This window comes from Manis pentadactyla, chromosome 2 (genome assembly GCF_030020395.1).
Source record: "Manis pentadactyla isolate mManPen7 chromosome 2, mManPen7.hap1, whole genome shotgun sequence".
Lineage (NCBI taxonomy): Eukaryota > Metazoa > Chordata > Mammalia > Pholidota > Manidae > Manis > Manis pentadactyla.
The window spans coordinates 6,814,130-6,834,606 of record NC_080020.1 but is presented as its reverse complement, the minus strand read 5'-3'; the positions used below and the strand labels follow the sequence as shown (position 1 = coordinate 6,834,606).

At 41.6% G+C, this 20,477-nt stretch overlaps 1 protein-coding gene across 4 annotated transcripts in view; it reads left to right on the top strand.

The window, feature by feature from the left end:
• Positions 1-20,477, top strand: part of FRY (FRY microtubule binding protein) — a 387,367-nt gene that overhangs the window by 71,774 nt on the left and 295,116 nt on the right. For 2 of the 4 annotated variants that reach the window (XM_036905022.2, XM_057489808.1), the window contains exon 1: positions 8,491-8,823. In XM_036905022.2, the coding sequence (XP_036760917.2) occupies positions 8,619-8,823 (205 nt within the window). In that variant the 5' untranslated portion in view covers positions 8,491-8,618. Of the gene's footprint in view, positions 1-8,490; positions 8,824-20,477 lie in introns of those variants that run through there. The other 2 variants (XM_057489806.1, XM_057489778.1) reach the window with 2 other exon arrangements.

Below are 20,477 nucleotides of genomic sequence, written 5' to 3'. Positions count from 1 at the left end.
GAGAATTTTAAAAACAGTGAAAATAATCTATAAGGGAATTCTTTTTGTGATCTAACTACTATGAAAATAGCTGCCTCCCTTTAAATTATAATTACTAATAGGATTAATAAAACCAATAAGAACCATGAATTTGGTGCAACAAATCAAAAATCGATCTGCTTCTTAAGATCCTGTCTTTAAAATATCAATTTATGATGAATAAATTTATGGATTAACTTATGATGAATGATATTAATATGGATTTATAGTTATATTTTGAGGGGTAGAAGGATGTTGGCTTCATGTATATGAAGTTTAGTGTCTCGATACTTGGACTTTTCCCAGCTTCTAGAATATGATAAAAAATAAATCATCTTTTTACCTGAAAAATGACAAAAATAAAGAATAGATAGATCTTTCTGAGATAATAGGGGAACCCAGGAGAATTGAAAATTAAGTGGAATGTTAAGAACCGCCCCTTATAGGTGAAGATAGTTCCAAGCTTTGATAAAGTTCCCTTGAAGCTCACTAGGAGTCAACGGTGAATAAGCAAACATGGTGCATTCTAAAATTTGTTTAAAACATAGGCATTCAGAATCCTGAGCTAGAATTTAATTCCTGGGCGAAGGAAGGAAAATGATGGCTGCTTTCAACACCTGAGCATGGAAGTATTGGAAGGACTCCTTTTGAAATTCCTTATCTGACTCAGTTGCTTTTTACAGGTCATGGAAAATGGGCCAGCAATGAGAGTGGGCAGAGGAGATGGTGCATAGACAAGGATAAGGAACCAGGGAGACGGGAGGCAGAAACAAAAACAGCCTGGAAGTGTTTGGGAAGCCTGTATTTTATAGATTTGGGTGTTAAAGGAAGAACAGGCTTGATCATAATCAGTTCCTTGATGCGGTTTCTTGGCCCCCCTTAATGTGGCCTCCTCTGTACAATGGAGATAATGACAGGACCACAGTCATGAGGGGAACGAGACACTGCACAAGAAAAGCGCGCCAAGCGGGGAGATTCACAGCACATAAACTATGGTCGCATTAGATCAGGAGGAAGTGTTTTTGCTGTTATTTTATATTGATTTCCAGGGTTATTGGGTAGTGATAAGAGAATGTCTCAGCAATATGACAACAGGAGACAAATTCGTATTTTGAGATTCATTTCATGGCCTAGAACATGGCACATATTTTTAGATGTTCTAAATGAATTTCAGCAGACATTACTTTGGTGTACAGAACCCTCTGTTCATTAAATCAGTCTTTCAATGGTCATATTTAAATCTGTACTCTTATAGGTATTTTGTTTGCTAATATCACTTTCTGAGGAACTTTATTTTTACCCTCGTGCCCATTAGTAAGATATAAAAAAATGCTGATCACGTAAAGCTAGGTTGTAAAGTTTTTCCATTGACTACCCCTGCATCTGCACAGCACAGAGCCGGCTCAGTGTATAAAATGGCTAGAATATTTCAGATACTTGTCCTTAGATGTGTGCTGTCACCCCACATCAGTGCAGCATTAGATCCAGCTTCAAAGCCACTGAAGATATTCATGCTGCCACTCACATCTGGAAGGTTCAAAAAGGATAGTCTGAAGAACGGCGGTGTCAGAAACTGTAGGAAGAATCTTCAGACTCGCTGCATCTTGTCCAGTCCTTTGCTGTCAAGCAAGGCTGCACGTGCCCCACCCAAGGTCACCGATGTTTATCCTGACCTTGAGGTTCTTTGGCCTAAAAGATTTCACAATTTTTCTGAGTAGCTTGTGAGGAAACCTGCTCTTAAGAAATGCCTTCTTTATTTCATTGCAGCTTTTTACTAATTTACTCCCTCATTCATTCTGCAGTATTTCTCGCCCACTTTCCCTGGACATCTCACTGTGACAGTGAATGTGTTACCTGGGCATGTCAATGTAGACATTCTTGGAATTTTATAAGTTAAAAACTAAAGACAAAAATCAGAAGAAGGAAAGTCTTGTCTTAAGTGAAAAAGACTACCATAATCTTTGGGTGTATTTTTCACTCACTCTTGATGCAGACAGAATCAGAAGAATTGTTGTCCCTTGTATTTATTAATTTTATTAGCTAAAGTCCAGAACATTTCTGAATCCTGATCCGATGCAATGAAGAAAGGTGTAACATTGTCTTAAAAAAAAAGTTTTATTGAGTTTCAATTAACATATAATAAATTAGTCATATTTATTGTAAATGATTTGATTCATTTTGACATGTATATACCCGTGAATCCATCAACATGCACCATTTCATTGTGTTCCTTGGTAACTGCCCCATCCCTCCAACCCTATTACCAGGCAACCACCAATCTGCTCTCTGTCACTGTAGATTAGTTTAGATTTTCTAGAATTTTATATAAATGAAGTCATACAGTGTGCATGCTTTCTCATCTGGCTTCTTTCACTTGGCATAATTAGTTTGAGATTCACCCATGGTGTAGCATGCATCAATGATCATCTTCTAATTGATAAATAGTATTCTGTTGTATAGATGTACTACAGTTTATCCATCTACTTGTTGATCAACATTTTGTTTCTGGCATTTGCCTATGGTAAGTAAAACTGCTATGATCATGAATGTACACCTTCTTCTAGGAACATATGTCTTCACTGCTCATGGGTGAGGACCTAGGAGTGGAGTGGCTGGATCATATGACATGTTTATGTGTAGGTTTTTCATAAATTGCCAAACTTTTCCCAAAAGGATTTTACGATTTTACATTCCTACCAATGGTGTATGGAAATTCTTTCCAATACTTGGTATGGTGAATCTTTTCAAATGTTAGCCATTTTCATAGGTGGGCATTATTTCTTAATGTGTGTGTGTCAAACCATCAGACAGTAAGGACATATGGCTGCAATAAAAACTACAGTAATCTTGTGTTGCATTAATAGAAGTTGGTGTTTGTATCAAGGTCAGAACTCACCATATGAATCCCTGGTCAGGTCAGCATGACACAGTTTTTTAAATCCAATTCTCAATAGCATTTTGAAGAGGGAAATAGGCTAACCAGAGGTAATTTGCTAAGATATGAAGGGTCAGGATGCCATGTCAAAGGTGGAATGCTTGAGGAACCAAGACCAGAGGTGGCCAGACCTGTTGGGAGTCTAATGCAGTAGCTCCGGAGAGAGATAATGAATGTTACCAAGTGAAGCAGAGATGCAGAAGAGCACATGTGGAAAGATGTTAAGGGCACACACAACATCATCTGGACACAGTAAATCCAGGGTTGATTAGCTCGAGTCACTGGGTAAGTGGCGCTGCCATTTCAGTTGGATAAGAAATTCAGAAGCTCAGGAGCTGCAGGTTTGGAGGGGTGAGTTTTGTACATGCTGAGTTCTCACTAGGAAGTATTTGATATGCCCTTGAATAAACAGATCTAGAATCTACGGAGTAGTTTGGGGTGGGATTTGGGCTTCCATGTCATTGGCACGTTGATAAAAGTTGCAATCATGGGTGAGAATGACCGAACTGTGCCCCTCCCGCTCCTGCCAGCTCAGAGCAGTCATGTGCCAACCTGGTTTTAGCAACCACATTTCTGAGGTTACAGTGTCTAGCACTCAGACAACACATTTCAAAAGCTTCAGTTCTTTTATGAAAGTGAGTTTCAGTTCAATCCCTTAACCAGAAGAGGGAAGACTGTCAGCCCTTCCTCCCACAGACCATGCGGTTGTGTCCGGCAGTAGCACAGAGAGGGAAATCTGTTTTTGTTGTACCCTCTCACCATAGAGCTCCACAGCAAGCCCAGAAAAATGTGCCCCTAAGCCCTACCTTCATTTGAGAAGAGGCCAGGCAGTTACAAGGGCATTTTGCTGAGACTTGCAAAATTGAACTAAGAGGAATGCAAGTGTAAATGAAGTTGGATTTCAAGCCCGTAAGAACTGGTTCTAAAGCTTTTTTAAAAAAAGGTACAGTCTGCATGACCTTAAAAACTTGTGTAAGAGCCTGCTTCCGCAAATCCCTGTATCACAGATTCTGGAATAAATTAAGATGATTCAGAAGAAGGGTTACTTACTGGAGCCTAATTTCTCAAAATTTTGTTAGGAATTACCAAGTCGTCTGAAAAGGTTGGAGCCAGTTTTTAAGCCCAGATTTTTTTAAGTGGGTGGCTTTCATATGTCTCTTTTGAGGTGGTGTTTAAAAAATATTTGATGATGCCAACTTTCGGTTTTCCCTTCAGTCCCCTATTTTCTAGGATTGCCTGATCTTGTTTTCCAATGCATGTACTTCGTGTGCTGTGATGCCCTGCTGTGGGGATGGGACTGCGGTCCTTGCCCATTGGTGGGCATTTGGTGTTGCATCACATCTAGGTGCATCTGCTCAGGTTCCCCCCATCTGCCGTGCAAACTCACTGCTTCTCTGAGAGCCCTTCCCTCCGTGTCCCCCGTCCACTGAGAAGAGTTGCCCCAGTGGCTTCTTTGTGTTACGTCTGCACAGAGTGGTCACTCTGCGTTGCAGTGACTATTTTGTTACAGGTCTGCTCCCTTCCTAGGATAAGAGGTTCTCAAGAGCAGAAACCTTGGACTGCGCGTGGTCCCAGACACATGGCAGATACTCAATAGATGGGCCTGCCAAAGGGAAGGAGCGAGGGAAGGAGAGAGGAAAATAGATTTTTATTGATCCCCTGAGGAATCTGAGCAGAAAGGAGCTGAGACATAGGAGGAAAAACAAGAGCTCACAGTGTCATGGAAGGCAGGGGAACAGAGAATTTTAAGAGGGAGAGGCTGGTCATTAGCGGTAATTGCCATTGCGAGCCAACGAGGTAAGTACTGAACATCTTCACTGTATTTTTAGGAACCGAGAAAAGATGTCCTCGCCGTAATCACACCGTACCGATCACAGTGGCTGCCAACACCGCGCAAACACGTGTTGACAGTAGCGGTGGCTGGTGACCTCCTGGAGAGATGCCTCAATGGAGCTGTTTGCCTTCGTGATGTCCCTCATTCTGACATTCTGCACAGTTATTTTTTCTTGGGGTCAGACCTGCTAAATAATGCGTTCTTTCAGTTTAAACACTGAGTAAAGAGTTCGAAAGTAAAAATATTTGCGGGATATTAACAGTGCAGCAGATCCAGTTGAGATGTGAAACCTAATTTGGTGAATCCGAGAGGCCTTCAATCTTCGGGTTGGAACATTTCTTAGAAGGTAATAATGAGAAGGATGGTGACAGCTATAAAATTGTACAGTTCTAAACTTGCAGCTTTCTCACAAAAAGCAAAATAATTCCGTAATGTAATTTAAAAACTACTAAAATTCACAAGGAACCATGCCTTCCAAGTGAGGAAATGTCTTTCACGGAACATTTTAAAAGAATGAAAATAATGCTTTATTACCAGACAGAATAAATGTTCATGAGATGGTAACATCATTTAATATAAAATATACAAGTTCTTGAAGGATAAGAAATTAGAATAATTCAAAAGAGATGAATATATTGGATTTTTAGGAGAAGGGAGTCCTTTAAAATATAATGGTTATTAAAAAGTAGAGGAATAGAAAATGTCCAATTATATATTTAAAACTACCTAGTTATGCTCTAAGTTTTGAGATTCCTTTTAGCTCAAAGCCCAATATCATCATTCTTTTCACCACCTGGAAAGAAATGAAATTCCATTTTCAGCCAATACTATGAGGAGAGAAGGGTAGACTTAACATTATAATCTATGAATAGTCTCATTTAGACCAAACCAAGGTAAATTTTCTGTGGTGAATAATCATTCATGTGGTCAGCCAATTTAAATATTTTGAAAGGAAGGTTTAATTTTTTTCATGTTCACAGATTAATACTACTGCTTTTAAATAAATATTGCCCTTTGCTTTCATTGCCCTAAAACTTTAACAATATCAAATCAAGTCGTCCCCACTTTTCTCTATAAGGAAACACATTAAGTGAGCTAGATTCACATCTGTTTATATTCTTTATGAGGCGTGAATGATTTGGGCAGGAGAGGGATTGATTTGAGCATATCAGGAATATTTGAGTATCTTTATGTCATTTAATTGTTTGAGGATCAGGATATTAGGGGTATCTTTACAATAAGGTAGGTTTTTTTTTTCTAATTATAATTTAAACCTCAGGAAAACATTACCGTAAGTGCATTTTAATAGGAAAAGCTCCAACATGGATACTTTATTATTACCTGCTTTTCCTCACTTTCATTCCATGAACCTTAGAGATCTCCAGACACTCAGTTACATGCTGCAGGCCTGGTTATGTCCGCTGGGCCATTCCTCAGTCATACGGTTGATACAGTAGGAATCTGCATAAACCCAAGAATTGTTTTAGGCAAATAGAGTAAGACTTCTCAGTTCCTTTTAGATTTCATATAACCTTTAATAATGTAGCATGGTGGTGTAGTTTTCAGTTCAGTCACGAACTGAAACAGGAGATTTGAAGTCAGGTAAAACCTATGTTCAAATCTTCTCTCCCCCAATTCCTAGACATTTGACTCTGGGCTTCGGTGCACTCATGTGTCGGTGATTATGGTGATTAGGAAGAATCCATGAGACAATGCATGTCAAAGGCGTGGTTAGCAAAGAATCGGGCTGGGTATTAAGCATGAAATAAATGATGGCTATTATTGTAGTGCACTTTAGATTCATATGGACTTTGTGCTTCTAGCCAGCCTCTTAAAAGACAAGGGCAAAATTTATGTGCACGCTGTGTGTGATAATAACAGCTTTGCTCAGAGATTCCCATTTTATCTTAATACATTCTTATTTAGGCCCATGCTGACACTGTGAATTAGGAAATGGTCACTAAACAGCTTGATATTCTGCTTGTCTACAGCTGTATTTCTCCTTGTTAGCATTCAATATTTTGTGCCCTAGGGTTCTACCCTTCTATGATAGGAAACTTAAATATTATTCTAGTGATTTGGGTTATGGATTTTTTTTTTCTATTAGTAAATCATTATCCCAAACTTTAAAAAATTCTTGACTTTTTATTTCTTTACAAGACCAAAAAAAAAATGTATTTTCACTAAGCTAAGGGACATGCAAGCAGTCTCATGGGGCTTTAAACATAGTTTTGTACAAGCCACTCATTGTTTTGAAGTTTATGGCCCATTTCAACTTGACAAAGTAGTTCTAAGTCCTGTGAGGGGAATGCTGTAGGTGTTTCTCATAATTAGCAAAATAATACCTAAAATGTAAATAGGATTGCTTGAAAATAATCATATTTGCTTGACTACAAGAGCACCCCTGATCTGGATATACTTATTAAAAAAACGCTTTTCTCTTTAGAAAATCTGTTGTTGTTTGAAGACCTGTTGCTGAAAAGGCAAGAGGAGACTAAAAATGAAACTTTTGTTAGCGTGTAACTGTGTCCTTTGTTACACTTGAGTTCACTAAGGAGATGCAACTCCTGAATTTTCACAAATGATAAAACTTGCCTGGCTTCCAGGTAACTAAAATAAACAGGGATTTCTGCAATGACCCCAAATACTTTATGTTAGGTATCTACTGATTCCAGGCATTGGGAAGAAAAAAGGCAGGTCTGTTCTGATCTTCTGACCCATGCAGCACCCAGACAGAACAGAAGAGGGGCGTGAGTGTTTGTGGGTGGGGGCCCAGGGACCTCAGCGCTGGGCCATGCCTGGAGGGGATGAATGAGGGTTTTGATTTCTGCCAAGACGGTTAAAGAGCACAGAACATTTCCCCACAAACAGAGCAAGGGCGAAGGGGGCAAGGACACAAAAACGCAAACTCCGGAAGAGATAGAAAGAAAATATGTGGCAGGTCAGGCCGGATCCTAGTAAATGCCAGTGTTTCTCAGACCCCAAAAGCAGCTGCCCGTTTCAGGGGAAAGCAGGCGGACTCCCACGAGGATGACATTTACTCTGTATTTGTTGAGTGGAGGCCGTCATCCCTTGTGTAGCCAAAGCTTGTTTGCTAGACCTCTGACTTGGCCTCCAGGCAGCCGACCTGGCAGGCGAGCCATCTGCCAGGTAGAGCGCAGGAGGGAAGGGGTCGGCGGGGAGCAGGGCTGCATTCCCGGCGCTCCTGCCGACACGCCCCACCCCGGCTTCCTTCCTGATCACCACCAGCCGTCTCTCATCTCCTTCCAGCCAACTTCCAGCTGGCCGCCTGCCAAGTAAGGAATCTAATAAAGACGGATGTTTGTTCTATTATGTCGTTTGAAACCAAAGGGTATGAGGGAACATAAAAATGTTGCCCCAAAACTTTCTGAACTCTGTGAGAGTTGGGGAAATAGCAAGAAAAATTAGACTTGTAATTTGCACAGGTATTCGTTCTTAAGTATTAAGTTGTGTGTGCTAATTGGCATTGCACCGATGAACAGAAATGCACGCAGCAAGCATTGCACAGCTTTTATTACCGTCTGCACGAGCAGGGGGAGCTCCGGCCGCAGCTGCTCAGAGTCCCTGGCCTCGCGCACCTAATGATTTCTTGGGATCTCTCCTCCCCTGGTGCTATTAACTGTTGAAAGGAGGGGCTACTTAGTAATTCTACACCTGTTCGAGTCCACGCCTATCAACTCGCTAAGCTTCCCAAACAAGTGCAGGGTAAAGCATGAGAACATCTGAAGTGGGGTTGATAAGGCGGCGGCTGCCGCTGGGTTTGGCTTTTCAGATTTTTGTTTAATAAGAGTCTCTCATGTATCTCCTGCAATGGCAGTTGATGACAGCAATTTATATTCCAGAACGAAGAACAAACTAAATTCATCCCAAAATGACTATAAATCATCCAGACGGAGTAGTCTGCCGCCTGAACTACTCATAGGAAATGACATTAGAAGAAGACTTCAAAGAAACATTAAAAATCTGGAACCTATTCACCTGCGGCGCCCGAAAAAGAGACCATCCATATTTCCAGGTAGGAATGGTTTAAACTTGACGCCTGCCAGTTATAAAGCAGAAACAGGGACTGTATTTCATTTATGATCAGATGTGTTAGATTTAAAGTTAACTTTGGACATGTCTGGGAGTTTAAAGTCGTCAAATATACATGTTTGAATGTAAAAAATAGTGAGTGTTTGATCTGAAAGCACCCCCCCTTCCATCTTATTTCTTTTCTTTATTTATTGTAACATTTTTAAGGTCTGTAAATAGGCAGCTAGCTATTTTATTACTTGTCAGGAGCAGCAGGATCATGGAACTGCTTTGCTTGCAATCTGGAAGAATTCCATGCTGCCTTTCATTCTCTGGCATATTTTCTTTACTTTGCAAGATTATTGGCTTGTTGAGTGAAGCTGATGTTTGTGTGCACCAGAAATTAACACCCTTGAATTCTCCAATGCATGCTTCAAATTCCTGTCTTGCATCAGAGCCTAAAACCATTTGTAGTAAAGGGCTCAATTCAACAATGCGGACGGTGAAGTATCTGAGAGCATAGAAGGTTCATGGATTTCAGTCCTGATAAGGGGACTCTGATGGCTGCTTTAGATGTCCATGCCTGGATATTACAGCTGTGGAGATCGTATAAGATGCCTGTGGCCGTGGGCCCTACCTGAGGTCTCCTGGGGAGTAATCACTGGAAAGCATCAATTTAGTCAACTTGATTTCAATACTATTTGCATGGACCCAGTGCCACCCTCATCTGGAGAAACTAGGAGTGGCCTTTTTGGTTTGATTGATTGATTGATTGGAGCTTTTATGGAGGATAGATTAGACCCCACTGCTGAGGGCTAACTGCAATGATAGAAACAAAAGTTAATTCAGTCGATTTTACTTCGTAAAAGTAAACAGCTGAGTCTTTATACTGCTTCAGTAAATAGCCAGGAGATGATTTACAAATAAGGGACTCAAGGCCACAAGCTGAAAATGACATTCCTTAAGGAAGCTGTTGAGTTCCTGATTTTCTTCTTGGTTCACGGCTGCTGCCGGGTTGGCAAACTTCTCTGCAGAAGAAAAGCAAAGCCCGGACTAGAATGGTCAGAGGTGTAAGCATGTGTGCATGGGCTGGGTGAGAAGGAGGGGGTGGTATGGATGATGATCAAAGGAGGAGCATTTAAGTGTCTAAAGTACCTTTAAAAAAGCCACACATGCGCAGTCGCTGTCTGACTATTCCTCTTTGGCCTGAAGGTGCCGAGGAGCCCAGGCCCGCCTGTTTTCCTGAAGCTGCCCGGCACGCTGCTCTTTCTGCTGAGTGGGTTCCCTAGCCCCTCCCCCCAGACCTGTTCACCTCGTGCCCCTTCTTGTCTTCCTTTCTTGTCCGGTTTAGCGTGTTGGGATCCATGCATCCTGCTTTTCTCTACCATCACGGACCCAGTACCACCCCCCTCTGTCACGAAGGCTTCTCTTCCTCTCTTCCAAACAACCAGATCCCAGTACACCTCACCTCCTCCAGCCACGAGTCCCATTTTGCCCTCTCTTTCCATAAGGTCACCTTGTGCTGGGCTGTCAGCACAGCCACAGTTGTGAGAAGACCTGTTAGCTTGGACCCCACACAAGTTGTCCTTTCTAAGGTCTTGAATTGTCATCATTATTTTGGCCTAGCAGAGCTTTACAGAGAGCGATGAACTTAGGGGAGCTGAGGTCTCACGTAGACTGTGTCCCTAAATGGCTGTGTGTGTTCTCCAAACCACCTCACAGACCCCTGCGGCCTTCAAGTGTATTTGCTTCTGTCTATTTCTGTCCCCATCCCCCTTCCTGGGGACAGCAGCAGATGAGGGGTTCTTCCCATCCTCATTCCAACCCTTCTGCAGGTGCCCAACTGACACGTTAGAGAGTTACCTGCCCAAAGTTTGAACAGTACTGGCTACTGAGTTTCTCAATTTCCTCTCCCCTGAGGAACAAAAGGGTAATATGTCGTTACCCTTGGTTGTTTTGTTGTTGCACTAGCTTCTTTTTACAGTGGATGACTCAGAAGCACCACTGGGCAGCGTGTCCCACCACAGCTCCTAAACAGCATCTGCAAACAGACATGTACATAGATGGTGCTGGCCATTGCCATTTTATACTGCCGTGTGGGTGCACATAAAGAGCAGGTGTAATATAGGGTGAGCTGAGGGTCAGAGAAATTGAGGTGCATCTCCAAAGTGGAGATAACTGGCAAAACTAGGGCTCAGACCTGGGTATTTTGACCCCAGCATTGGAGCTGTTTCCACTCTGTCACACCGCCCTCCATTGTCAGCTATTATCATTTGTCTGGTGGGATTCAAGAGTTGTAGACAAGTCTCTGTTCCAATACACATTCACTCTGACCCTCACATGCACACAGACAACTTTATCCTCCACCTCAAGTCTCCTGTTTTTGATTCTGTGCTGACTGAGTGACTGACTGGTTAATCAATTCATTCATTCATTCATTCATGAAATATTCATTTAAATTGTTCACAATGTTAAGGGTAGACCTTTAGGAATCTAGCTACATATTACCCTTTTGTTCTTACTGCCCATTTCTCCTTAAGGGCTATCTCACACTGCAGACAGACACTATATGCAACATGCAGATTCGTTTATTTCGTTTCCTTGCTTAAAGTTCTTCATTGGTTACCACTGCTCTCAGGATAAAGCCCGAACTCCTTAATATGAAGTACAAGAGACAGCATAAACTGGCCACCACTTCCATCCCCAGCCTCCTCCCTGAACACACTTCCCTTGCCTTCCAGCAAACTCAGCCGACCCTACACCCCTGTGGCCCATCTCGCGTGCTCTTCCAGGGTAGGTGCGGCATACTCTGCCTGCAGAGTTTCACTTAACTAACTCCTACTTTGGCTTCAACTGTCAGCTTGACGTCCCTTCCTGACCCCGCATCTAGGTTGGGTCAGTTCTCTGTCCTTCTCCTAACACCTGGACTTCTCCCTATCACAGCTCCTATCACATTGTATTGTAATTGTCTGTTTACCTGCCTGTATCTCCCACTAGCCAGTGAGCCGGGGACCATATCAGTCTTGTTAGCTGTTGTATCCCTAGTACCTATCACAATGCCTGGCACATAGTATACACTCAATACATATTTATTCAATCAACTCAGGTTGTTCTGAACTGAATTAACTGTTAGTATACCTTCCCTTCTTCAAGACTTTATTCATACCATCCTCTCTCACCTCCCAGCACACACACACACACACACACACACACACACACACACACACAAACACATGCACGTGTGCACACATGCCCACATTCCTATCATGCCCATTCTGCCATTCTCCAACTGGCTCCAACATCTAACTCAAGGCTTCTATCTTCTGCAATCACCTAGTCTTCCCCCTCTGGCTTCTGAGATCTCCTTTATGCCTACCACCTCCTTGGCTCAGCACTGCATAAAGCTGTAAGAAAGAATATTTTCTGGGATTATGTTCTATTGTCTGAGGTTGTGAATTAGTTTAGTGATTACTTTGTCACTTTGTGGTGGATGTTAAGTTTTTGTTTGTATAGAAAATGTGAAAATAGGGATCTTATCTTATATATCCATGAGTGGCCAATTGTCTAGAGGAGGGAATTGTGCATAGTAGGTGTTCAGTCAACATCTGGTGGTTAATTAACTAATTTGCTGGGAAGCTGTGTCCATTGGATTCTAGTTCTAGGAAAGAACACGGATAGAGACTGTCGCAGGGAAGGCCTTGCCTTATACTGACTTTCAACTCTGTAAGAACTGTTAGAGCGAGAATGCAGGTATCCCTTGTCTCAGTGTGTAATTCCTTCTTTGAAAAACACATTCAATGCGTTGGGATTCTACTATATACCAGGAACTCTTCTAGACCCTCGGAAGGAAGCCGAAAATAAGTTTCTGACCTAGATGGATGAGAAATAATTTTCTTACCAGGTGCCTTGTGTATTGAGGAACTCCATAAATACTCGTGAATAAAGGAATGAGGGAGCGCCATACTCAGTATAGTGAATCTTTACAAAGCAAACCAATACATTTGAAAATCATATTTATACAAAAACTTTGATAACTAACCATTTTCTTCCCTTATGACAGTAGCCTCAACAATAGAAGACTAGTTTGGGTTCTTGGGATGAAGTTCTACGACTTCACAAGGCCCTTCCAGGCCAGGCACTAAGTGTGGATCCCTAGCAAGCAACCAGGCTGGCTTCCTCCTCTTCCAGAAGGAATCCAGGAGCGCGGTAGTCCTGGGCTCAGTGCAGTTAAAGACAGCGAAGGCCAGAGAGGGCAGGGGTCCTAACACACACCCGGAAGGCATGTCGGATTAAAGTGAGCACCTGGAGGGAAGTGGGGCTCAGGTGCCAGGTGTAATGGGCTGCTCATTCAGCACTCTGAAGCAAACCAGCTGGTCTGTTTAATCAGCTCGTTCTTAAAATACCTTCCTGGTTTACAGTCACCTGTTGTGAAAAGCAGGGATCCATCTGCTTGGAGGAAAAAGGCAGTTAGTTCCGCGGACTTCCTTGTTGCTTAGTCAGAGGACCTGCGGGGCGTGTACGGCTCACGGCAGACAGGGTGGGGAGCTCCTGGCAGGGCCCCTGTGGTAGATACCCCAGCACGTAGACTCACCTTGATTCGTTTTTTAACTCAGTTCAGTTTGAAAGGCATTTTCTTTTTCAAATCCACAATCTAAAAATCATTATTTAAAATCATGTTATTTTTGTATTCAAACAGAGTTTGAACATTTCTAGAGTAAAACTTTTTCCTTCTGGCCTCCTTAGGGCGGCCAGGAGGTCAGTGAGGGTAGCGAGGGGCAGGTGTGTGTTCTCTCCTGAGAGCCCACATGTCACAGGCGCAGGGAACAACGCTGTCACTACACATGCCTCCTCAAGGACCATGTTCTGTCATTCTGGAATCCTGCTGACTGGTGCCTTTGATGACGGGTCAGCAGGGCCCTCCAGGGACGCAGAGAACCTAGTCAAGGCCTTCTTAAAGACGTGCTGTAAAGACAGTGCTCCCTGGGGTTGCGGTCGGTTGCCATAGGTTGAGAGTGGGGTCAGTGGTTCCCTTTGTGATGACAGGACCCGTATTTCATACACCCTGGTATTCCCACCACCTACCACAGGCTTTGCATACAGAGGTGCTGAAGAGGTGCTGAAACGCTCAGACAAGGTGCAAGACGTGTGAGAAATGTGTCGTGCACGTTCATGGGCCACACCCTTGCCCATCTGGTCCTGGAACTTCCTTCAGTCTCTCCTTCTGGTGCAGACTGCACCCAGGGGCCAAAGCAAAGGGATCCTCAGTGGCAGGAGTTCGAACCTCTCCTCCCACGAAAGGGTTTCACCAAAAAAATTTCACAAAGTAAATATCTACCTCGCAACTGGGTTCAAGTCTGGTCCCTCGTCTTACTAGTTGAGTAATCTGGGACAAGTCACTTGATCTCTTAGAATCCACGTCTTCATCTGTGAAATGGGGTTGAAAACACCAGTTTCATGAGTTGCGTTAAGCTCAGATGAGATACTGCATGGCTATAAAATGATGTCACCTGGGATTGACTGTTCTCTTTTTCTTTGGTGGCACTGAAGCTTTTGTTTCTCAGAATTAGTACTTTTTCTTTTAATGCAGGTAGCGTAATTGTAACACTTCGGCAAATTGTAGTGTTTGGAGAGACATCCAAGCTGCTAATCAGACCCTCCACTAATGTAAATTCTGTATAATGAGATACCATTAAAAGACCCATTAATTTTAAGTTTCTCATAAAAGTGGTTGACATGGAAACTTTGTAATATAAATATCCACGTATTTTCTCAACACGAATCATTACCCCTGAGAGGACTGTCATGAGAAACCTCTGCACATTGTTCGATACTAAAACGTGAACTTGGAATAGGAAAGCCATTGATTTGTGATTATAAAAAACTTGTGATTATAAAAAACAGCTTATATAGAAGATAGTAAATGAATTCACTGCTTGAAATTAACCTTTTAGAATATTTGTAGTGTTTAGACTTCAAAAATGTTAGAAAGTCAGCATGTACCATTTTGTTTTAAAATATTTAAAATATTTGTTATTTCTTACTCAAAAATACAGATGCAACAAAAACTGAGATAGCCCGTTTACTTAAATAATCAAATTTATTTATTGGACAAGTTTATTCAAGGGGATGAAGTTTCGTTCTTGTTTTGCTTTGTTTTGTCTTCTAAGAAGAAAAAAAACTTAATGAGGATGTTAGTGGTACCCCTTTCCTGTTAAGGAAAACAAAAATGCTGATACTCTGGTATTTATATGCAATATTTATAAGCAAGGAGAAATACGTTTTACCTTTATGCAGGGATTGAACCCAGCATAAGCAGGAGGCATTAGATTTGTAGCTTGACTTCAGGCTTTTCTCCTTGTTATAAAAAAATAAAAATTAAAATATAGGCTGCTGAATTCAGGACTTACTATATAAGTATATTGAGAAGTGTGTTAAACATTTCTAGAAGCAGCTCATTTCCATTTGTTGATCTAGACAAATGTATAACTTTATAGGCTGAGAACTCTCATACACTTTTTTCTCATTTTTAAAGGCTCTAAATATGTGTTCACATTTAGACTATGGAAAGATTATATATGTTTCCATCTACATAACTTGATACTCAATACACTTCAGTGATGATTCTTAAGCATTTTTAATTGTTTGCCCAAATAACATACTCTAGACCAATACTTGGAGTGAGATGACCATCCAGTTACTCAGTTATCTAAGAAACAACCATATCCCAACGTTCTTTTGCTTCAAATACTTTGGAACTATCTAAAGAGAGTTTGCCTTCAAAATTTAATTAGAGGACCTCCAGCTTTTCTTTTAAAATAGAGAAAACTATAGCTTTGGGAGTAGAGGTGCACCAAATGAGATTAAGCAGGTAGTTGTTTTTCTGTGACATGGATGTAAAAACTCTCATCACAAGATGGTCAGAGTATTTTTCAGTCACAGCTTAAAATCTTTCCATCCTAGTGGGATGTGAGTTAATTATTTTGTCAGATGTACCTTGAACAACATGGGAATCAAGAGCATAGAGCTGGAAGAACCAAGGACAGTGTGTATTTTTGTCCTTAGATCAGATTTTCCGATGGAGCTCCGTCAGATGAAGGCACTTCTCTCCCATCAAGGTACATAAGAAAGGCTAAAGTCATCTCACTGGACGATCTATACCAGATGGCGTTTTCGAGGTTTTATGACCAAGAAAAATACAATTTAAAGAGACCTTCCTTGTTTTTAAGTATCGAGATAGGTGTCCAAGGGTAAATGGAAGATACACATGAGAAAGACTACAACATCTTATCCTACAGAGATCTAAACTATCTTGCTGATTGTCTATTAGGTCCACTGTGCAAGGACTGAACAATGGTTAAGACCACTGCTACATGGTGATTTACTCTCATATCTAAATTTTTACTAGGAGAGCAGGGTGCATTAATATGGGCATTCAAGCTTCTCTGGCAAGCAGTGCTGAAGTCTGTCTGTTGCATCAGCTCATGGCTATAGTCCCACTGTGTCGTGTGGCACAGAAGCCTTAATCTGGCCACGAAGCATCTCTTTACAGGAAAGTCCCTGGGGACCTTAATTATCCTCCTTATCAGGGTTTCATTGCTGGTGGCTTGCTACTTTTTATAATTTGTGCCTCTTTTTTGCACCTTCTGAAAAAGAGCTCAGTGGGAGTCATAAATCGAAGACCCTCCCCAACGCCCAGCTCAGGAAGAATTTCCAGTCTTTTGAGATTTTTGAACTCCTGTGTTAACTAGGGGAATATTAACTTACCAACTGAGGGCATTAGTTTTCAATCACCTGTGCAAATGTGAGTTATGGGAGGAAATTTTTCAGAATCTGCAGGCACTGACCCTGGAGATTTGATTTAGGCTGGAGGCAGGCTTTTAACTGCAATGTGAAATTTTTCACCACATACAGGTGACAAATATTTGTCCTATCCCCTGGTCAAGAACCACTGACTTTAAGGAAGTGGGAAAGATCCTCAAAGATCAAAGTTATTCTTAAACTATTCGACGTTTCACATGTAGGAAGCAGGAGGCGGCTATTCATGGCACGTCCCCATCCCTGCTCTTTGTCATCTGGTCCCCCCACCACATTCAAAAAAGCCACCACTACCCTCAAAGATCAGTATGTTCTCAGGCCAGGGTAGAACCTGTTTTGTCTCCTAATAGTTCCCAGCTTTGAGTTCTATTCTATACAGACTTTCTCCATGCTCCTGTTTATAATGTCACAAGGCAGAGTGCAGAGGTCCAGACTACCCATCTTGAGGTCTTTGTTCAACCCCTGCTCAGAGCCATAGGATGAAATACTAGGACTCTCTCTGTCACCCCTTGACCAATTTTTTAAATGGCAACAATGTATTAAGGACTGAATGTTTGCATCCCTCATAAATTCATAAGTTGAATCCCCAGTGGATGGTATTTGGAGATGACGGCCTTTTGAAAGGCTAGTATGCCATGAGGGTGGAGCCCTCATTAGTGGGATTAGTGCCCTTTTAAGAAGAGACATAAAAGAGATGATCTCTCTCTGCCATGAGAGGACACAACAAGAAGGGGATCCTCACCAGATATTGCATTTGCATCTGCCGACACCTGGAAGACTTCCCAGCCTCCAGAACTCTGAGAAATAAATGTTTATTGTCTAAGCAACCCAACCTATGGTAATTTGTTATAGCAGCCTGAACAGATGACACCAGTAAGCCTTGTTAGAGGCAACCAATGTTAGAGGTGAAGCCACAAGCCTTATTAGAGATGAATGAGAAACATTTTAGGCTCTGAAAAATAAAAGCTGTCAAACACTACAAGTAATGTTAAAAAATATAGAAATGGCCTGTCAATGGAGTTAGTGAGTATCATACATGATACTTAGTGCTGCACAGAATTTGCATTATTCAGAAATGAGCTAAACTATAACTACTTATTTTCTTTTGTTATTGAATCACATGCATCCAAAATAAATAGCAGTCGAGCAACCTCTCAAAAGAAATATTGCCAAAATTTAAATGCTTTTAATAAAGATACCACACACCAGTACATAATTCTTTAAACGTAAGGTAATGCAGTTTCAGAAGTTTGTAAATACCCCAGAGCTATGGCTTTGCCCTTTGTCTTCATTTCTGCTAAATTAGAAAGGGCTTTGCTCTTTCAGATACACCCTTGCTGTTCAGTCCTTCTTTCACAAAAAGCAGGGGACTAAAATCAGTGTGCTTAAGTAATACATATAATGATAGAAGCCGTTTTATTGCCTTTGTATAATGAATCAGCTTCTGATTTCCACACCAAACCCTCCCATATGCACAAACACATATGTGCAGGAAGAAAGGAAGTGGTCGAGATTGATATCCTTCATAGGCAACCTAAAATTAAAACAAAATCTGTATCAATGGGTTAATGACAGTGAGGTGACTGGGACACAGAAGAAACCCATCAGGAATTTGGCTAGCATGCTCAGCAGAGGAAACTTAAAAAAAAAAAAAAGAGTAAAAAGAAAGTAATGTGACACCCACATTCATAGTCACCTCCCATAGCAGGGGATAAGTGAGGTGGTTTTTATTTTAAATATTTTACTGCCATGGACAGGGTAAGACGATTTGCAGATATGAAACTGGGATTGGTGCTTGCATGGGGGGCGGGGGGCGGGGAAGGTCCCTAAATGTTATCTAGATGGCTAAGAGGGAGTGCAGCAGGAGTGCAGTCGTGTCTGGAATCTTTATCAAATCTTACAATTAAAGAAGCAATGGTTCCCCCTTTAAAAAAAGTTCTTTTAAAATTTCCAAACATTGAAAATAATGATGCATTAATACAAGATTGAATAAGGTGATATAGGAAGAGTGGACTTCCTCTGTTCATTTTCTCCCCAAACAACAACCACAGATTACATATCTCTATCCAGCCGTTGCCCCTGGGGGACTTACAGGAAAGCAGAGCAGAGGCAAGGGGACAAAAGGGGCGGGGACAGAGAAAGAAACCTCTGAGAGTCCACCTGCTTCTCCTCATTGTCACATTCCTCCTTGGAAGGCACCCTAGCTCAGTCTGCACGTTATTGCTTTAAACAGTATTAGGATCTAGCTCAATTGTATTTAGGCAGCGGAAGTAGAAATCACCGATACATGAAATGTGAGTGTTAAGACAGAAGTCCAGCTTTGCAGGTTGCTTTCACTGCATTTGAAAATACAGTGTGTAGAAGTATATGGAGGAGGTACTCAAAAATCCACTACACTCCCAGGAGCTGTAGCAGAGTGGTGTATTTGTGGTTTTGCTTCCTTAGAGTGTAGACATTTGAGATTAACAAACACTATAAAATAGGTTGGTGTGCAAAAGTTGTGCACAAAATACAGGTTGATCAGCCCTGGAGGGGAATTCTCCCATCCAGGAGTGTTTATAAGTCCCTAATCTCCATACTCCACAGTTAAGATCTTAAGGTACCACATGCTGCATGCTACTCATTGCTGAACACAGGGCACATAACACCTGTTTAAACGTGGCGTAATAAAGCATTGAATATTTTAGGACTTAAAATAAGGTATGTAAGTTGATGTGCCATGAATTTCATCTGAAATGGCAACATTTCTCCAACCAACTTTTATGGAATGTGATTAAGTGAGAAGTATTCCTCACTTTCAAAACATTTTCATTTCATTACTGGGTATACAGGGAGCAGTACGCACATGTGTAAGCCGCACAGACTCGCCGAGCGTGGCTCATGCCGATTCTGGGCATCAGTGAGCGACTGCAGCCGTCGTTATCGTTGCTGTGATAATGTGGCCTCAGAAAGCCTATGGCCTTCCCTCCGAGGTGTGATTCTCCCTCTGTCTTCACTAGCAGTCCTGCGGACGTGCCTCTGAGTCCTGGGGATTTGCTATTTTTTCAGAGCTCAGACAGCAGAAAGTGCTTGGCTGTTGCACTGTTCTAGAACCTAGACAAGAAAATAACTTGCTTGGCAGTGAGCACAGCGGAGAATGAGAGCATCATTGACTTACAGAGGTTTTGAAGCATTGAGATGTCAGCGGGTTTTATTTTTCCTTCTGCCCTTAAGACATTAAAAAGTCTGTTTCTTTGACGAAAGCAACTGAGAGAGGGAATTTCAGTGTAAGGTAACTTTAGTTCAAGGAAACACGATTTCTCCTTGGAGATACAATCCAGGGGAAAACCTGGACCCTGTACAAACATTTCCTTGTGGGCACAGAGGTCAAGGGATATGTTCCTTTTGAAAGGGAAAGGTCTACTAAATTTTCATTGTCCTCACAGATTGAGATTTGTTACTCTTTCCCTATCACAGTGAGGAAACTGAGGCATATGGGAAGTTCGTTCAATGTTAAGAGAGCAAATTTCAGACAAGATTTCATAGCTTATCAATTTCAAGTTCTCCATCACCAAATTCGTTCTCACGTTCAAAAACTTAAAGCCTGAAAAAGCTTTACAACCACATGTTTTACTAATTGTCCAAAGAAGTATATCTTTTCTTCCACATAGGTTATAACCAAATCCCTAATTAAAAATCAGTTAATAAGTCTCCTGATGAAAGGGGCAATGAGTGTAGATAGTAGATTTGGCCCAAATATGCTTGTGGAGCAGCTGTGTGCCTGCATCCGTCATTGAAAAGTGAATAATTTTCTCATTTTGGGGAAGTACATTCCTTTTTAAGGTTGTCAGGGCTCAATTTAGT